Below are 19346 nucleotides of genomic sequence, written 5' to 3'. Positions count from 1 at the left end.
AATTAAGGGGATATTCAATTAAATACTTAAATTATTTTTATTACTTAGCAAGAGAGGGGCCATTATGTCAAATGATTGCTTTTGTGTTACCCAGTTCTGCTGTAAAATGTAGATTTACAGTTAACAATTTACATTTGCAAAAACCTGTGGTCAGTGAAACTGCAAAATAATAAAATAATAGTAAGTGAAACTGCATAATAATAAAAAAGTGTGAGTGAGATTAAATGAACATAGTGTAATTTCCTGTTCCAAAATCATTTTAGTAATATTCTACTAGGTTCACTATGCCACGTGTAAAACTGAAAATAAAAAAAAACCCATCAACTCATTATGACCTTATTATTACCCCCATCATTAATTTTAATCTCACAAACCTAATTGATTTTTAACCACTAATCAGTAGGAAGGTCAGTGTGGAGCAGCGCCCAGTCTGAAGGTACAGTAGCGCATGTGTACCAGCAGATGGCGCAGTGGTCCGCGCTTCACTCACGCTGTTTGGAAGACAGATGTAAATATTTTCGTGACGCAGCGAGCCTGAATCCGTCCGCGGTAATATCCACCCGTTGGTGAGGACGTTATTTGTGGCTTTATCATCTCTAAAGTGGCAAGCTTCGAAACAGCTATTTTACTACCATCCACCGTTTAGCGTCGCCACCGTGCCCTGCGCGCGCGCGCGGTAAATAAAAAAAGGCTGTAGGTGGGTGTGTGATAAGCTGCACGGTCTATGCCTCATCAGATTGCGCTTCATCTGCAGCGCGTTAGTGTTGCTCTTCTCTATTGGTTTCTGATTACGGAATAGCTGATCACTGAGGATCATCATGCAGAAACGGAGGAAGCCAGAACCGATCCAGCTCAACCCGATTCCTGATGGGAATGCCGTTAACGGAACCGGTGCCACAGAGTGAGTAGTCTGGGTACATACCAAACCGCACAGTACCGCAGTGTACACTGGGTCAAAATAGTACAACACTAATGGATACTTGTATCAAGGCCTTTTACTGTACTAAATATTGTGTTAGGATTTTTATACTGCGGCGACGCCCACGGTACTAGTGATATTGACATCTATATATGTTATAATATGCCCTTCTGTGTAAAAGGGAGTCGAAACCACCCTTTAGGAAAATTCTGTATAGTATTACTATTGTATCTCTGTCCTGATTCTACTATGTTTTATACTACTGTCTTTTAACTGTCTTTATTCCATATGTATGCATGAAACTGTAAGTGTGACTGAATCAAAATAGTGTTCAAAGTAACATTAAACCAAAAGCCTATGATCCTAGGCCTACTAAAACAGTGTGTCAAAATACTAAAGGCTGTAATAATTAACTGAATGGAAACAAATCGTAGGTTACTAGATACAACAGGTGTTAGATTTTTTTCTGACATAGTGTGGTGCAGTGGGAAGTGTTGCTGCCTCACAGCCCAGGAGGCTCTAGTTCAATTCTTAAGAAAGGATTCATTTCTATATTTATTATTTACATCCAGCTTAGAATATGGTATCCGCCCACTGGATACCTGAACCAGACGATTTTTCAAGTAATAAGAAAAAATTTGGGACATGTCACCGATAGGTGTTTCTTGTTGGCCAGGTATGCCCCATTAGATTGATTGTTTAAACAGTAAATAGTTCGGAATGTCTAATCTTGGTTTGAGCCCTGGGTTTCAGCTGCGAGGATTGCATTTGTTGTTAAAAAGGATAAACCAACATAAAGACCAGAGAGCTGACTATGGAAGAGAAGCTGAGATTAGAGGGAAAATCGACCTGAGACATTGCTCAAGATATGGGTGTCAGACGATAAAATAACTTTGAATGAATTTCTCCTTAAACGAAGAAAGAAACCACCAGTGTACTAACAGTCTGATATAGAACAGGCCAGGTAAGAAAACAGCAACAGTTGGTGACAAACAGTTATTGCTGTGAAGAAAAAAGACAGCAATCAGACCTCAGGACAGGGGTGAAGGTGTCACATTCCATTGTTTGAATATAATAAAATGAAATACAGAGGCGATATTACAAGATGCAAACATATTAGCAGTAAGAATCAGAAACCCAGATTGGAATTTGTGAAGAAATGAATGAAATTGAGAAATCTACAGAAACATTCTGTCTGCAAATTTACAGAGTAATGCATCCAATCTAATTGGGAGAAATTTCATCATGCAGCAAAACAATGACCAAACACAATGCCAACAAAACTGAGGATTTCATCACGGGAAAAAAGTGGGCGGTTCTGGATTGGCAAGACAATCACCAGACCATAGCATGTATATTATATTTTGAATTAGACTGAAGAGAGAAATCCTCTAAAATAAACAATAAGCTACATTACAACACTGCAAAAGAGAAATGCAACAGTTTGGTGATATCAATGGCAGCTTGGTGTAATTGTTGCAAGCAAGGGATATGCAGCCAAATATTCTGCTATTTACTGTTTGTTCTGATACTTTTGCTCAGTGCCATTGTTATTTAAACAGTGCTTGAGTATTTCATCATTATTTATTGCATGTAATCAGTGATTTTGCCTCTTCAGCTAACCAACCACAGGCCTTAAAGTAGCCAGGTCCATGTGATGTGAACATTTGTTCAGAACAGCCAGCACACAACAATGTGAATTATTTGTCTAATAATCTGTCCTGGTATTTCTTGCCCTCTCCAAGCCTGCAAGCTTTGATTTCAGTTGCCACAAAATAAGCAGGACCTTGCACACAAGGATATTAGCATTCTGTGAAGTCTGTAAATAGGATACATAAAGTCGAGGAGTTTAGAAACAAAGTCACACGAAATGGAGATGCTGAACATTTGCAACTACACACTCATCCTCTTTGAGCTCAGCCGCAATCATCTTGTTTCACGTTGTCATTTCTATATTAACAAGCAAGAGCCAGGACCTTGTGCAGTGGTTTGTTTGGAGATTGTCTAGCCATGCAGAGGACAGCCCTATCTGTCTGCTGATTTAGTTTGGCAGGTCTTTTTCCCCTCTTTCTTTCTAAGCAATGAGCCAATCAAAGCCCTGGTGGCCTGAAGCCAGTGGTGCGTGTCATTGCCTCTTGTTTCACAGAGGCCATCACGGGCGCTTGAAGGCTCAGACACTTCTCTTTCAGCTTTACTGTTTGTGCCTCAATTACTGATTGAAAGATGCAGGAAGAGCTGCAGAGGCGTTCTTCTTTACACATGGCCCTGCAGAGATTTAAGTGAACAGTGGTTGCATAACAGATGATGTTCCGTAATATTTCATCAGATATCAGGAATTCGAGTGGGAGACCAGTGTGTCTGACTGTGATCACAGTTTATTTGATGACTTAATGTGGAATATGTCAGGGGAGAAAAATCAGAAAAGGTGCACGAGAGCTTCAAAGCAATATACAGTTTCCAAGCTGCGATGGTAACAACCTTGGAGACAATAATATATCACTGATATTTCAGTGAGTGAGTACAGTGTGGAAAAAAATCTTTCATGTCAGCTATATGCTATTTTTCCTGACCTGAGTCAGTGCCAAGTTGTGGTACACTTCCTGTGTACTGTATTAGCATAGTATCTTTACAATATGCAGGAGGAAGAATTTATCCAAGAGCTATTTATTGAAGGTTAGTACCATGCGGTTCACAATATACATTGGTGTTTTAAGTATTCTGTGTTGTTCAGTGTGATAGAAAAAGTAAAATACATTCTGTTACAGAGGATTGGGCAGGTTCTGGCGTGCAGGCTTTGGAATGCATCTCTGTGCTGCGGGGATTCAAACCTCTGCAAGTTTCATAGAGTGACTTTGTGGAATGCCTCATTCCATGGTGAATATGAGGAACTGGATGCCACAGCTGTGTGTGTGTGTGTGTGTGTGTGTGTGTGTGTGTGTGAGAGAGAGAGAGAGAGAGAGAGAGAGAGAGAGAGAAAGAGAGGTATACAGTCATTAACAGACTGGTTAACATTAACATTAGTATATAAACAACTCAATATATTTGTGTCAGTGAGTGAATCTGCTACTCTCTTTACATGAGAATGTCAGCGGTAGTTTTCCCCAGTGATGAGGATTCGAGTCTCAGCTTGACAAGTGCGCTAATATGATTGCCTAATTTACGGCTTTGTGATTTGACTCAGACATCTTATTCTCTTTCAGGTCTTCTCAGTAGCATTCATAAAGCACTACATAATATGAATGTTACCATTAAAAGCTGATTTGCTGTTACTTAAAAATGAAAAAATATGTGATTCATTGTATTCTAAAATTCATATAAAGTCCTCTAAATCCATATAAAAGGAAATTTATGAGAAACATTTGTGACAAAGTTGAACCTTAAATCACAAGTAGGAATCCCGATAAAATCTCTAGAGATATCAAAGAAAAACCTTTAAGCAAGGAAATATCTTTCATTCGTCCAAACAGTGACTTATTTATGGTTAAAAAATGCATTAGGACTCAAAACTAGACACACATCTGACTCATGAAACTCATAAACAACAACCACTTCAACATTAAATAAGAGTAATAGTTTTCTTTAAAAGGTCAGCGTACAGCCGTTTTCTTGAACTTGGAAGGAATGCCGACAAACACGTACTACAGTAAAAAAAAAACGTATACAGCAGCTGTTTTCTGAAGCTAATTTCGATTTCTGACATATAAAACCTTCTACATGTTGCTAGCTTTGCACTTTTCAAGGCATCAAAACAGAAAATGCAATGACTCAGTGATGCAATGAGTCATAAATCATTTATAAGAAAACATGTGGTGGCACATGGTTGATCATGGTCACAGTAAATCTGTGCATTAATGACACACATCCTTCTCCACCGCTAGCCAGACCACACACAGATAAGCACGCAAGTGCCTGAAAGAGCATGGTTAATTATTAATCATGGGCCTTGGATCAGCGCTGGCCCTGAATAAAATGTGTACATGTTTGTGGTTTAGGACTAGCTGTCATCATTCAGAGTCATATCAGTCCACATCCTGCATGAACACTTGTTTAAGAGTACATTCATTTGATGTTCATACTGCAATTCCACCCAAAGAATAGAATCTGAAAATGTTTGTTACACATTTGCAATGAATTTTTGGTCTCCTAAGAAACCATTACCGCAAACCATAGCATTAGACCTTGTGTTTATGCTGCATGAGACGACAGAAGCATTCATGTATCATAAATGCAAACCTTGAGCTTAAGTCATACTAAAGTGAGCAGTTGGCCGTGGGTATCAAGTCGCTCTTGCACCTCCTACGTAAGATATGGAGTGTTCTCTCTACTTCAGTGTCTTAGAGCCATTTTCCATCATCGTCTCCACTTCATAGCCCACCCACTCTGCCCACGCACACCCTCGCAGCAGCCTCGTAACCATGGTTATGCCGCCCTTGTTGGAGAAAAAGAGGACACTTAACCCTCTTCTTCCTACGGGTGTGGATGAGGTGGTTGGAACCAGCGTTTTGGCCTGATTAAGTGTTATTCGCTCTTGAATCCTCTCCAATAACTGCATCGTGTTCATCCTAATTACAGAGTGGTGGAGACAACAAAAATCTGTGTGTAGCTGATTAGCGAGATTCAATGTAAATTTATGTGTAAGAGCATCTCTTACGTTGCTGAGACTAGCTCCGAAGTACATTAGCATAAATGTTCACCGAGGTATGTTCCAGAAATGCTTTTTTTAAAGCAGGTTTTTTGCTTTTACAATGTGCAATTTCTGTTACACCTAAATGAATTGTTTAAACACAACATTTAGTCATTAACCTGCTATGCCATCAATAGAGTTTAATCTTTATTTTTGTGTGTGTGTGTGTGTGTGTTTTTTTTTTATTTTGTTTTTTTTTATTCTTTCAATCATTTTCACTTGCAAAGCGGAAGTACTCCATGTTCACAAATAAAGCTAAAACAATTTACAGTCAAACTAGTAAAATGAAATTATGGTGCTGTTTTCACCTCGAGCATTTGACCAGTCTTGGCACTTCTAAGTAAAGTGGTACTTTAATGTAGCTGATTGTTAGAATAGTGAAATGCAGCAGCTCTGCAGTAGGAGAAATGAAGAACTTGGTGTGAGAGCATTGGAAGAAGAGATGGAGAATAGAAGGTCAGGGAAGTTCATTCCACAAATGGAAAGCTAAGGAAATACATTACCATGACAACAGTGCCAAAGGAGAAGCAGACATGCTTAGAGGAACTCCCAGCTTCCTTTAGCAGAGATCTAGGTAAAAACTGCCTGTAGACACACACACACACACACACACACACACACTTCAGCCATAATGGCCCATTCAGTTATCTTTGTTGCTCTTTGTCTTGGCTGAACAATAGGAATGTATCCCGGAATTGTTATTCACGTTTGCTTTCAGTGATCCCAAGTGGAGAAATTTTCATTGCTTCTACAAACATATCAAATTACGTCATGATCCGGAAATAGCCTGCATGACTCAATACAAATTCCATGGATACTCTCAGAATTTGGCGTGTCATTTGTTTGCTCCACCCTGCATTCACCTCAAGTCAAGTCAAGTCAAGTCAAGAAGGTTTTATTGACTTTTGAACCATATATAGTTGCCGCAGTACATAGTGAAATGAGACAACGTTTCTCCAGGACCCTGGTGCTACATAAAACAACATAACAACATATAGCTACAAAACAACACAGAGCTAAGGACAGAAAGTAGTTGTCCTAGCTGCATACAGGTTTAAAACAGTATATTTTTTCCTTAAGCTTCTTTTCACCTTGTTTTCTGTTATTGTAATTATGTGTGTAGGACAAACCTGGAGGCCCTGCAAAAAAAGCTGGAAGAGCTTGAGCTGGATGAGCAGCAAAGGAAGCGTCTGGAGGCCTTTCTCACGCAGAAACAGAAGGTAGGAGAGCTGAAGGATGACGATTTTGAGAAGATTTGCGAGTTGGGAGCAGGCAATGGTGGCGTAGTCTTCAAGGTCTCTCACAGACCCTCTGGACTCATCATGGCCAGGAAGGTATGTGCAGTGTTTTATTTTTAAATTAACAGCAGATTTGATCACTTGCATATTTTAGTAAAAAATTGCACCGATAATTTGGCTAACCAGTTACTTATCTTATCGAAACATTCCAATTATCATCTTTGCGGAGATATATCTTCAGCAGGTCTATGTATAGAAATTGCTAGACAAGAATATTCTTCTGCTTTCTCTTTTATTTCTGAAAAGCATTGATTTTTTTTATTTATTTATTTCAGCTTGTCAGCACAAATACTAACTAATTGCAGATTAGAACAAAAAGCACTTACTAAATTATAGTATTCACTTGCTTAGTGCTGCATAAAACCGTCGTTCCTATCAGTCATCTCTCCTTTATGATCGCTCAGCTGATCCACCTGGAGATCAAGCCAGCCATCAGGAATCAGATCATCCGAGAGCTACAGGTGCTGCATGAGTGCAATTCCCCCTACATTGTGGGATTTTACGGGGCTTTCTACAGTGACGGCGAGATCAGCATCTGTATGGAGCACATGGTACAGCTGCTTTACTGTTACGCACACATCATATGTAATAACAGGATTCAATTAAATAAATTACATTAATTAGTTACATTCTGCTTTTGCTTCGAATTTATTCTATTACTGGCAAACGTATGTTCTTTCCACAGCCTAAATATTGACATTATACCATATTGCTTATGCAGTCAATACCAGTTTTACATTTTTATAACTAATAAACACTTGTAATGCAGGACGGTGGCTCCCTGGACCAATCACTGAAGAAAGCAGGCAAGATTCCAGAGCAAATACTGGGCAAAGTTAGCATTGCGGTTTGTACCACCCTTTCTGCTCTCATGCACAAAGACGCATTTCAATTTAATACATTTGCATTAATTCACATGTTCTGATCACAAATAAATGCAGGACACTATTGTGTGTCCTTATTTGAGAAATATGGTCAAAAAAGAATGTTAGATAAATTTGAAATTACACAGAAATAATTGATCAGACATGTTTGTTATAGACTATTGATGCTAACAAAAAAAGAGACTCCAGCATTTTGGTGGACTGGTTTCCCATGAGACACTGTATTCCAGTCTCATGCCCAGTGTTCCAAAATAGGCTACTGATCCACCATCATCCGATACCAAAAATTTGGGGTAGAGGGGAATTTAGATTTTATTGTTGGCCTCACTATTCCTTTAAGCAATACTCTGCATCAGACTTTATTTGTAGTGATGTGCAGCGGTTGCCCCCTCCCCAGTATGACTCTTTGAGTGACTTTGATGTGTCCTATCCTACCTTTCTTAGGTGATAAAAGGGTTGTCTTATCTGAGAGAGAAGCACAAGATCATGCACAGAGGTGAACAAATTCACTCATGCTTTGCTGACATCTTTCCGTTCCATTCAGACCAGTTCACCATTATATAAGTTCCAGTTCTTCTCTTGCAGATGTGAAGCCTTCCAACATCCTGGTGAACTCACGTGGAGAGATCAAGCTGTGTGACTTTGGCGTGAGTGGGCAGCTTATCGACTCCATGGCCAACTCATTTGTGGGCACGAGGTCCTATATGTCTGTGAGTTTGACTTTCATGTCCTTCTTTTGTCAGTCCAATACTCTGGCAGTTATAGGAAGTAACCTGCACTAATTTCATACCCTTTTTGATTTTTAAATCCTTTTCAACTATTATTTATTTACAATTATACTTTTTCAGATATAGCTGGTAAAATATACAGTATTATGGTTATTATTATATAGTGTGTGTGTGTGTGTGTATATGTATATATATATATATATATATATATATATATATATATATATATATATATATATATATATATATATATATATATATATATAATGTATTATATTTAACAAAAACAAAAAGCTTTCACTCTCAGGGAAAGAATATTAATAAGGGTATTTTCCTGTTAATACATCAGTTAAATTTGCATTTTTTTTTTGCAAGTGTGCTACACTCCTTTAGGGAAATGGAAACTATAAAGAAAATCCGTTAATGTAAATGAATAGGAAAAATGTTGTTGTCATTGTGTTCACAGTGTGAATAACTGCACTTCAGGGAAATTTCTCTCTGTCAATGTTCTTATTTGGTTGTGTAAGTAGTGTGACATATGATAGTTTTGCTTAGTTACTCTCTTCCTGTTGGCTCTCTCTCTAGCCTGAACGTTTGCAGGGCACACACTACTCTGTCCAGTCTGATATCTGGAGCATGGGGCTTTCACTGGTAGAGATGGCCATTGGTCGCTTCCCCATCCCACCACCTGATGCTAAGGAGCTGGAGCAAATTTTTGGCTTTCCCATGGACGGTGACCCCTCATCCAGTGAAGCCTCCCCCAAACCCCGGCCCCCCGGCCGGCCCGGCAGCTGTGAGTGTTCAAATGAACTCTTTGTGAATAATACTATTATTCCAGCCTTATTTTGGCAGATGATTTTTTTCTTTATTTTTGAATTGTTACAAATATAAGAACCTTGTGTTATCTTCATGATTTGCAGCACATGGACCTGACAGCAGACCTCCGATGGCCATCTTTGAGCTGCTTGACTACATAGTCAATGAGGTATATACTCAGCACTCTCAGCTAGATAACTAGGCCAGAGTTTGACACTAAACAAATTAAGATGTGGATTGAATGTTTGGCTTCATTGCACATAACTCACCCTATCTATTTTCAGCCACCACCCAAGCTGCCAAGCATCTTTGGCACGGAATTTCAAGATTTCGTTAACAAATGGTAAGGGGGCAACTGTGGTTTGGATTTAAAGGCCTGTAATGGTGTTCGAATGCAACGTGGTATTTCAAGAGCTATTTCAGTTTCTAATACTTACTATGCCCTCTAGTGACTGAAATATGAATGACAGCTTACTCACTGAGAGTTTTTTTTATCTCCAGTTTAATAAAAAACCCAGCAGAGAGGGCAGATCTGAAGCAGCTGATGGTGAGAACATTTACAATATCCTTTAAAATCTTACAAAAAAAGGTCAAAATGAACATCTTATCTGTCTATAGAAACCTTGAAAAGCTTTTTTTTTAATTGACTAGTATATTAACAGACTTAATTTAGAATGACTTCAGAATTGAGTTAATTTAATTTTACACTAATCTCTGAGGTTATTGCTCTCTATAGGTTCATCCCTTCATTAAAACATCAGAAGCAGAAGAAGTGGACTTTGCTGGATGGCTCTGCAGTACCATAGGCTTAAATCAGCCAGGGACCCCAACTCACAGTGTGGGGATATAAAAGGAAATTTCTTTACCTAATCACACACAGACCAGTGTTTTTTTTTTTTATTAGTATTATTATTATTATTACATATTTTATTTGGGCTCCTATTCAACAGCAGTCTGTTCAGTAGTCAGTCACTGCCTCTTGGTAACTTTATTTTGATGTCATAAGTGTTGAACTGAAGTTAATGAATCATATCAAGACCCACAATCCAGATTAGATGGAAAGGGTTACTTGAAAAGCAAAACACAACAAAATATTGAATGTGGTTTTAAACTTTAGATGCTCAGAATTTTTCTCTCAAAAGTCATTCCAGGTGATCATGTTGAACTGCAGGTTAGGTCATATAAGAGAATATTTAAAACATATAAACCTGCCCTTTTATATAAATGTTTATTGTTCGAGGGCATATAAATCTCAATTTGAGTGAAAATATGCATATTTTTCTAAAGTTAAAATTTATTGCATCACAGCCAAAGCATTATATCCCAGGGTATCCCAAATCATTTCAAATTAATTATGCTGCAAAACCAAGGCATCTTTTACCTCAGTTAGCTTTTAATTGCTTTTCATTACTGCAGTTAAACTTATTGCCAAATTAGTCATTTGTTCAGTAAAAAATTGAAATGTCAAATAACTATTATTATTATTATTATTATTAATGTTATTGTTTCTGCAGTTACATTTTTGCTGCAACAGATAAAATAAGACTACCTGACTAAACAGTTGTGGCCAAATTTACTGGCAGCCAGCTACTTAAAAAACAGGTTCAAAAATTAAACTAGAACTATGTACTGTTCAGACTTCAGCTTAGCCTTACTAAAAGAACCAAAGTTCTGGTCCTCATGACCCGGCCCTTAACACTGAAGATACCATCAAAAACAAATCTCCATCTGAAAAAGGGTACAAGGTTCATATAAAATGGTACTTGGGTAAAATATGCAATCAGTTTTTTAAAATGATTGTCAACACTTCTGTATAAAACCAAGTTGAGGCACATTATGAATGAGCTTAGTTATTCATGTAATTTTACCCATCATGGTCTAAATATGCTACAGATTAGATCCATATGATAACTGGAACTTTTGCAGCTCCCCATCATGCCTAAGCAGCTAACTCTGCTAATTAGCTTAAAACTGACTAACAGCAGCCAGTGAAAACATACCAGGACACCCAATAACTGCTAATGACTGAAATCCTACTTACATTCAACTTCTGAGTTTATAGCAAATACATCTGTGCAGATTTTCATGGCACGTTTCCTCAGTAAACTAAACATAGCAGAGGGGGGAGAAAAGTGCTTGCAATTTGCATTTAAACATTCATAAAGGGACCTTTGATATGAGGATCCATAGACATACATTAAATCATAAATGGACTGTCATTTTAATACTTTGACTATTCATTCATTTCCACCAAGCACTTTATCCTGGACAGGGCTGGGGAACTCTGGGCATTATAAAACATTGTTTTTAATTTTTAATGGCTTAAAAATATTTATAAACATTAAAAGCATTATGCTTCAAGTTTTCATTTTGCTTACATATGATTAATGGTTGCCATTAAACCTGGTCACAACAGTAGTCTTCATGCCTATTCCAGATTTTCCTTTTAAATAGCTATTATTGTACTTTATGAAACTTAAGCTTTTCTGTGTAATATTTTGTTCAAACTTCCTTTGATTTTTTCCCTTTATTTCCAATGTATGATGTCTAGAAGCTGAGGAAACTTCTGCAACAATAAATTGTAATAAAGGCAGACTGTTTGAAGATACCTTAAACTAATCATTTTATTTAAGTGCACTACATAATTAGGAAGAATCTTGCAACAATTTCCTTGTACACTGTGCAAACTAATCAAATCAGCACAGTTATTTTAAACCAGATTAAACTTATTGCTGGGTTTTGGAGGTTCAGTAACCAATTAAAATGTACAGTACACATGACTCATTTTCCCCACTCATAACATTTTTCCTTTAACAAATTAAACCCAACAAATGGGTGTACTGCACATTTGCAGATATTTATTGACTGAAAAATAGTAGCAGTGCATGAACAAAGCTCTTCAATTGCAGGAACTTGTGACATCTTGGTCAAAATTTCTCGTGTACTTCATCTTGCCCTCAAGCTGCAAACAGTTTATACGTCACATTGAATCTAAAAGAAAACTCAGTCTTGACAGGTCAATCTTATGAAACGCTCTGGGGAAAGAAAAGAAAAACACTTGGTGTAACCAAGAGCTCATTCCAGCAATGAAGAAACAATTTAGGGCAATACTTGGACAGCACAGAGATACATACAGGGCTGTGTGGGGTTGAACACAGTGTTCATTTCCTCTTCTTTCTACCCCTCCAGAGTCCTCTTCAAACTCCCCAAACTGCAAACAAAACAGTACTGATGACCTGCAAGTTGCATTCAAAATCCTGCCCCAGTATTGAACGTTTATTATTCTGAACACTCTTGCTTACAAACACCACTTATTGGATTGCTGCTGTAATTAATCAGTTCCACTCTGGGATTCGTTCTCTCTAATTAGCCTGCATGTATAGTAAACTTAGCAACATGTTCCATATGTCTTACCTGAAGACTGCATCTCCCTCGTCAAGAGCACATCCAGGTCCATTGAGAGCTGCAGTGTTTAGACAGAACAAGCATTAATCAGCTTCTCAGCATTAGTGAATCTAAACCAATTGAATTTATGCTCAAGCAGACTCAGAACTTCATAAGAAAATCACAGCATTCATAAACACGGACCAGAAGTGGAAGCTCATCATTGTAGGCTAGAAAGGCACAAAGTCAGTACTTTTTTAAAAAAAAAACACCCAAATGTTACTTACACATACAAATCATCTAGCAGTCCAGCTCACCATCCATACAGGTCAGGATTACACCAAACCTCAGTGTATTTAATTAGGACAGAGCAGCATGATCAAACCTTCACCTGCCAAAAAGTAAGTACCAATACATAAATCAATGCATAAAGTTGTTTTGAAAGCCTTCGATCTCATTTATCAGAGTCTATAACTAGTTATACCTAGGCATTTTCCAACACCATCTGACGAGACCACCATCATTACACACTGTGCAGAAAATCCTTGCAATCATAGCCGGGGTGCTCTGCAAATAGATAGAGGAATCCATGGGCTGCAAAGACAAGTTTGTTGAAGTCAGTATTTCCCCCCCCAAATTACATGGTAAAGCACCGATATAACTATACAATTTACGATCCGTTCTGCACATGCGCAGTACAAATCTTGCTTTCGGTACGAATCGAGTAGTGGACGTCACACGGGTATGAATTCTAGAGTTAAAGTAGTTTTAAGGAAAAAATAATCTTACTTGTAGAAAGTTTCCTCGAGAGATGAAGGTATGTGGCAAGGTCCGAGCATGCGCAAAGCAGCCTCACTCTACGTGCAGTGTGACCACCAGGGGCGAGCTTCAGGAGTGAGCGCCTAAGGACAAAACGTGTCGTTACATAAAGCTCTACAAAATTGGCAGCAATTTTTTTCCTCCGTTTTATCATTTGTACTATGCCTGTTGGAAAGATTTTTTTTGAAAACCAATTTTTAAGGATGATCTTAGGAACAACCAAAAGTTAAAGTTCAATACCCAGCCACGCTAAGACAAGAGTGCACGTGCACAGAGAAATAAAAGTTTAAAAAAAGTAATTCAAAGTTTTTATTCACCATGCAGCCACGATTCTATTAACGCAAATACAAACCAGGAAATTTATACTTTTTTTGTGGAAGCTAAAAATATTTTAATAACTAGGTTTATGTATTATTTATTGTATATAGCATGGACTTTTCCCAATCATACTCAAGCAATTAAATTTAAACTGTAATGCATAGAGCCACAAAATTCCAATATTATCACTGGAACAATCTGTTAATCTTTAACGTAGAAATAACTTAATCTTACCACGCTTTGAAACAGCTGCACAACACGAAGATAGAGCAGCAGACAGAGAGAGCGAGAACAGCCCTCACCGGGGTTTATATAGGGAAGATTACGTCATATCCGCTCAACTAACGAGGTGCTGCGGGAGTTCTATCAGAGACGGTGTGGTACTTTGCAGGCAAAGACCTGTTTAAATGTAGAAATAAATACATGTGTAAATGAATACAGAAAGAAATGACACCCCGAGTAAGTTTATTTAATACAATAAAGACAATATTAGTCTTAATTAGACTAGTTAGTGCAGTGATACACTACAATGCCAAAAGTTTTGGGACACCCCTCCAAATTATTGAATTGAGGTGTTGTTTTTCAGGGGTTGGGCTTGGCCACTAAGTTCCAGTGAAAGGAACTCTTAATGCTTCAGTATACATTTTGGACAATTTTATGCTCCCAACTTTGTGGGAACAGTTTGGGGATGACTCCTTCCTGTTCCAACATGACTGCACACCAGCGTACAAAGCAAGGTCCATAAAGACATGGATGAGAGAGTTTGGTGTGGAGGAACTTGACTGTCCTGCACAGAGTCCTGACCTCAGCCTGATCTAACACCTTTGGGATGAATTAGAGCAGAGACTGTGAGCCAGGCCTTCTCATCCAGCATCAGTGCCTGACGTCACGAATATGCTTCTAGTAGAATGGTCAAAAATTCCCATAAACACACTCCTAAACCTTGTGGAAAGCCTTCTTAGAAGAGCTGACGCTGTTATATCTGCAAAGGGCGGACCAACTCCATATTAAATTCATGTGCATGTAAAGGCAGACATCCCAGGTTTGGCCTGGCTCACATTCTTCGCTCTAATTCATCCAAAAGGTGTTCTATCGGGTTGAGGTCAGGACTCTGTGCAGGCCAGTTCCTCCACACCAAACTCACTCCTCCATGTCTTTATGGATCTTGCTTTGTGCTTTCTTTATAAATAGGTAAGCAAGACATTTATTGAATATCCAGCGAGTTATGCTTTGAGATTGATCACAGATTTCTGGTGATTAAACTGCATCAACCATTAAAATCAAACTGAAGACAAGCAAATCATGTACTTGTATAGTATTTAATTTACAGACACACTGGATTTTACCCCAATACAGTTCAGGTATGTCCATTATTTGTTAAATATGATTAATCTTTTTAGATATTAAATTGGCATGTATATATGAAATGTATATAGAAACATAATTGAACCATACCTACAGGGGATCCATTTCATAAACCAGTGTTTAAGCTTAGTTAACAAATAAACTTGGAAGAAAAACATAAGTCAATCCTGGTAATTAAATTTCACCTTTTCTGAAGAGCCCTACTTCAAATAACTTTAAATATTTCATCCAAAACATGCAATGTCACAATGGCAAATGTAACCTTATGAGAACAGATTTCCTTCAGAAACACACATTTAGATTTGCAAACATGATCTTTTATAAACTGATGGGGAAAATGTGAGCTCACCATCAAAAACATGTCAAAAGGAACCAAATTTACACTAAAATGTGTACTGTTACTGGTGAGTGGCAATAAAGCCTATGGATTAGACATACTGAACACAAACAAAATATATTGACAAGTTATCATGATATTGCAATATCACCCAATCCTAACAAAATGACAGACAACACAAATGACAACTCTTGCTTTTCAGGACACTGTTTATTGTTGGTACAACTGTCACGAATAGCAGCATACACACAAGCTTTACTCTGTCTTGGGAGCAGGTGCTGCTGCAGTCTTGACCTTCTTAACCTTCCTCACCCTCTTTACCTTGGGCTTCAGCATTTTAGCCTCAATCTGCAAAATGGATCAGTTAGCTCAGCATTCACTTGACAACATACAAATAACGTGTTACATTTCAGAATTACACACCTCAGGCTTGTGCTTCAGAATAGCATGACGGCGGGCTGTTTTGGCGTAAGGGTTCAGCTTCATCATTATTCTGAGATTCTTCAGTGGGTTCTTCTTGAGAATCCTACGCTGAATCTTTTTGCTACAGATCACAAATACAAGTTAGATACACAGAAGTGAAAACTGAAGCAAATGGATTGAACTCTTAAGTTATAAGCAATGTCACTGTGTGCAAGAGACTACAGGTCATACTTGGGGGCACGAAGTGCTCTCTGGATTTCCTCACTCTGCAGGAGTCTTTTCAGATCTGTGTTGGTCATTTTGTGCATTGGCAAGCTTAAAAAAGGAAAGATGAAACCAATTTAACAGAGGTAACATGCAAGACAAAAAAAAAAAACAAAACTGCTTTGCCTTAACAGACTCAGAACTTCATAAAAAAATCATGGCATTCATAAACACGGACCAGAAGTAGAAGCTCATCATTGCAGTTTAGAAAAAGTCACAATGGTGTGAATTCTAAAGAGGAGTGCTTAAAAAGAAATTTACCTGTAGTCCACCTTGAGGGAGGAAGGTTTGCGCCAGGTACCATAGAGCTCATCGAGTTTGCGGAAGGCAGCCTCAGTCCAGATGCAGAAACGACCAATGTGACCACCAGGAGCGAGTTTCAGGAGATTCAGTTTAGTCACACGCTGTAGTGTAATACCTGAGGGCAAAGTGTGTGCAGTTATAAATCATGACAAATTTAGTTTGAGGAGCAGAAACTTGCTCAGTCCAGCTAACTCAGCACTTCCAAAAAAAAAATCACAGGATTCATAAACACGGACCAGAAGTGGAACTCATCACAGCTGGAAATGAATAACAGTGACTGACCAGTGACGAACACACACCTGGGATGTTTCTGAACGCTTTTGTGACACCGTTGTCTTCATTGTAGATGATGCATGGCCCTTTGCGTTGGATACGTCTGCGGTTTCTCATTTTACCCTTTCCGGCACGCATGCGCTGAGAGGCGTAAACCTGTTGGGTGGAAGCATGAACGATGAAACTGGCTGCCAACTTATAAAAGGTCAAAAATACAGTAGGCAGAGAGAAAACATTAGCATCACCTTCTTGATGTCATTCCAGGCCTTGAGTTTCTTCAGCAGAAGCACAGCCTCCTTGGTCTTCTTGTATCCCTCAACTTTGTCATCAACAACAAGGGGCACTTCAGGAATCTCCTCAATGCGGTGACCTAAACAATAACGAGAAATTAACATCCTAATTTTTTTTTAACCAATTAACGTCAATTTTGACATGAGTGTTCTCAGTCTTCGAAAGGGAGGTGCCAATATTTAGCACAGCCCTTCTGCAAACTGAGGCTCATCTAGCACTGCAGTGATGGAGGTATGTACATTACGCAGACATCCTCCTCAGTAAGACAGTGCACCGAACACTCTGGCACTTAAAAAAAAAAGGCTGGGGTAAAACCTAAAATCTTAATTAGTCCTTTAATCTGTACACCCCTACAAAACTATTCTTCACACCACTTACCTTTGGCCATGACAAGAGCAGGGAGGGCAGAACCAGCCAGCGCAGAGCAGATAGCATAGCGCTTCTGGGTGACGTTGATCCTGCGGTGCCAACGGCGCCAGGTCTTTGTGGGGGCAAACATACGGCCACCACGACACATCTGCACTATTGTCAAGGCAAACACACTGCACTAGAAAAATAGCACTAAACAGTTTCTCAGAGTCTTTGTGGAGGAGCTCAGATTAAATTTTCGTCAACCTTCAGCGCTAGCATGTGACAGCAGGCAACTGTCGCTATGCGCAGAGTAGGACGCAAATTACACCATCACAGCACACTTGCATCAGTCCCAAACGGTAAAGTCACACTACAGAATGCAAGGATACGTTTCCGAAGGCTCCCTGGCCAGAGCGGTGAGTACCGCCACCACGCACTCTGGGGATACGAGCCACAGCTCTGCCGGTACCCCAGGACTCAGCACTGGTCTGGTGACCTGAGAAAGAAAATCAGGTGTTAAAAATCAACACATTTACAGATATCACAAGGAAAGGAGCTGCAACAGTCAAGTTCAAAACTCACCAGCAAGTTCACTGACAGCATAGGGCTGGCGCTTGTTCTTGCGCATGTTGGTGTGCACAAAGTTCACCACATCTGGGCGGATGGGAGCAGTGAACACAGCAGGCATCATCACATTCTTGCCTGAAGGTTCCCCCTTATCGGAGTACACCGAGATCAGTGGTCGGGCACAAGCCTGTCAATGAAACACATCACATATGAAGTTATACTCTGAACTCATGTGACACCGGCAAAAACCTCTGATCATTTCCCTCTTGCTCAGCCTTAGATGTCGTCAATCCTCTGCGCCAGCATTAGACAGCAGGCAACTGTCACTGATCACAAAGTCAGACGCAAATTACACCATCATGGCAAGATTACAATCCATATCAGACCTCGATGTCCATATCATGTAAACACCAACGTCACTTAGGTGTCTTAAGTGTGTTGATCTAATCTAGTCCTAATATTGCCAAGTGTTAGCTAGTTAAGTTAGCTGTACGACTTAAGTTTGCCAAAATGAGACAACAATCGCATCCAGCCCCATGCTGAAACGCGCAAGACTCTGAAAAATTATAACTGACGGAACACAGTTACGGTGTATCCACAATAAACTCTCCACGTCTTAGCTGGGCCGCTAGTTAACCACCAGCCTTTCATAACACGTGTATCTCAGCCCAGCCGTGTACAAAATGGCCGCCGTGTCCCTTCAGCCCCGGCTTCTTATAAACCAACTTGGATGTCTCGCAAACCGCGCAGACATATTTCACATAACGTGGAATGTACTTTATAAAACAATACAGTCAACAAACGCTTACAGAAACACGAGAGCAAACAAATATTCTTACCATATTTAAAAGAATTCACGGCTCGCCAGGAACCACGCTCCTAACTCAATGGCGGCCACGGAAGAAAAGGAAGATTGTACAACTCCCTCATAACCATATACATCCGACCGGCATCACTTCCGCCTGTCGAATGAAATATTACTGTTTCTCTATTTCGTTTGTTATAATATATAAAACATTACATTAAGATTATAAAAATAGTAATTATAATTAGTAAAAGTGTGCATTGTATCTTAAAATCAGAAAAAATGTACATTAATGTTAGGGACTATATACGCTTCAATGGGACTGGCGGATGAGAGCCATGTTGCGGGACTACTTTTGATGTTTCCCTTTTTTCTTTTTAGTGAAAATAAAAGCAACTAACTTACATTTTTGGGAAGTCTAATAAGTTTGTGCGTATATTACTTCCTTAAAAATTAAAAATAAAATGATTTGATTATTAATGTTATTAGTGTGTAGGCGTGACTGAACTAGTGCCTT

General features: G+C 38.9%; 2 protein-coding genes, 1 long non-coding RNA gene and 6 other non-coding genes across 10 annotated transcripts; 1 reads left to right on the top strand and 8 right to left on the bottom strand.

The window, feature by feature from the left end:
* Positions 1–514: 514 nt before the first annotated feature.
* Positions 515–11944, top strand: map2k1 (mitogen-activated protein kinase kinase 1). Its single transcript, XM_058387627.1, has 11 exons — positions 515–901; positions 6727–6937; positions 7306–7452; positions 7671–7748; positions 8230–8281; positions 8371–8495; positions 9099–9306; positions 9434–9498; positions 9614–9672; positions 9831–9876; positions 10066–11944. The coding sequence occupies exons 1-11, from the start codon at positions 819–821 to the stop codon at positions 10177–10179; spliced, it is 1188 nt and encodes a 395-aa protein (XP_058243610.1). The 5' UTR covers positions 515–818; the 3' UTR covers positions 10180–11944.
* A 99-nt stretch (positions 11945–12043) lies between these two features.
* LOC131351910 (uncharacterized) lies at positions 12044–14237 on the bottom strand. Of its 2 annotated transcripts, none has more exons than XR_009204451.1 (7): positions 14085–14237; positions 13503–13615; positions 13198–13307; positions 13001–13104; positions 12744–12792; positions 12464–12540; positions 12044–12364 (listed from the first exon to the last, which is right to left on the bottom strand). It is a non-coding gene; the product is annotated as an uncharacterized LOC131351910 (long non-coding RNA). The 2 variants fall into 2 exon arrangements; XR_009204450.1 differs by having other exon boundaries at positions 12054–12364; positions 13198–13280.
* Positions 12872–12942, bottom strand: LOC131352458 (small nucleolar RNA SNORD18). The gene has a single exon (XR_009204516.1). It is a non-coding gene; the product is annotated as a small nucleolar RNA SNORD18 (small nucleolar RNA).
* Positions 14238–15743: 1506 nt separating the features above from the next.
* rpl4 (ribosomal protein L4) lies at positions 15744–19000 on the bottom strand. Its single transcript, XM_058387629.1, has 10 exons — positions 18864–19000; positions 18040–18211; positions 17847–17953; positions 17485–17623; positions 17061–17185; positions 16842–16971; positions 16501–16657; positions 16207–16290; positions 15976–16096; positions 15744–15900 (listed from the first exon to the last, which is right to left on the bottom strand). Exons 1-10 carry the CDS (start codon positions 18864–18866, stop codon positions 15808–15810), a joined length of 1131 nt encoding a protein of 376 aa, XP_058243612.1. The 5' UTR covers positions 18867–19000; the 3' UTR covers positions 15744–15807.
* On the bottom strand, positions 16372–16442 carry LOC131352456 (small nucleolar RNA SNORD18). Its single transcript, XR_009204514.1, has one exon. It is a non-coding gene; the product is annotated as a small nucleolar RNA SNORD18 (small nucleolar RNA).
* Positions 16731–16802, bottom strand: LOC131352457 (small nucleolar RNA SNORD18). Its single transcript, XR_009204515.1, has one exon. It is a non-coding gene; the product is annotated as a small nucleolar RNA SNORD18 (small nucleolar RNA).
* LOC131352461 (small nucleolar RNA SNORA35) lies at positions 17250–17380 on the bottom strand. The gene has a single exon (XR_009204519.1). It is a non-coding gene; the product is annotated as a small nucleolar RNA SNORA35 (small nucleolar RNA).
* Positions 17698–17795, bottom strand: LOC131352459 (small nucleolar RNA SNORD16). The gene has a single exon (XR_009204517.1). It is a non-coding gene; the product is annotated as a small nucleolar RNA SNORD16 (small nucleolar RNA).
* Positions 18292–18389, bottom strand: LOC131352460 (small nucleolar RNA SNORD16). Its single transcript, XR_009204518.1, has one exon. It is a non-coding gene; the product is annotated as a small nucleolar RNA SNORD16 (small nucleolar RNA).
* Positions 19001–19346: the final 346 nt, after the last annotated feature.

Source organism: Hemibagrus wyckioides, linkage group LG04, assembly GCF_019097595.1.
Source record: "Hemibagrus wyckioides isolate EC202008001 linkage group LG04, SWU_Hwy_1.0, whole genome shotgun sequence".
NCBI lineage: Eukaryota > Metazoa > Chordata > Actinopteri > Siluriformes > Bagridae > Hemibagrus > Hemibagrus wyckioides.
Note: the sequence above shows the minus strand (reverse complement) of the source record. Positions and strands in the feature narration are given on the sequence as shown.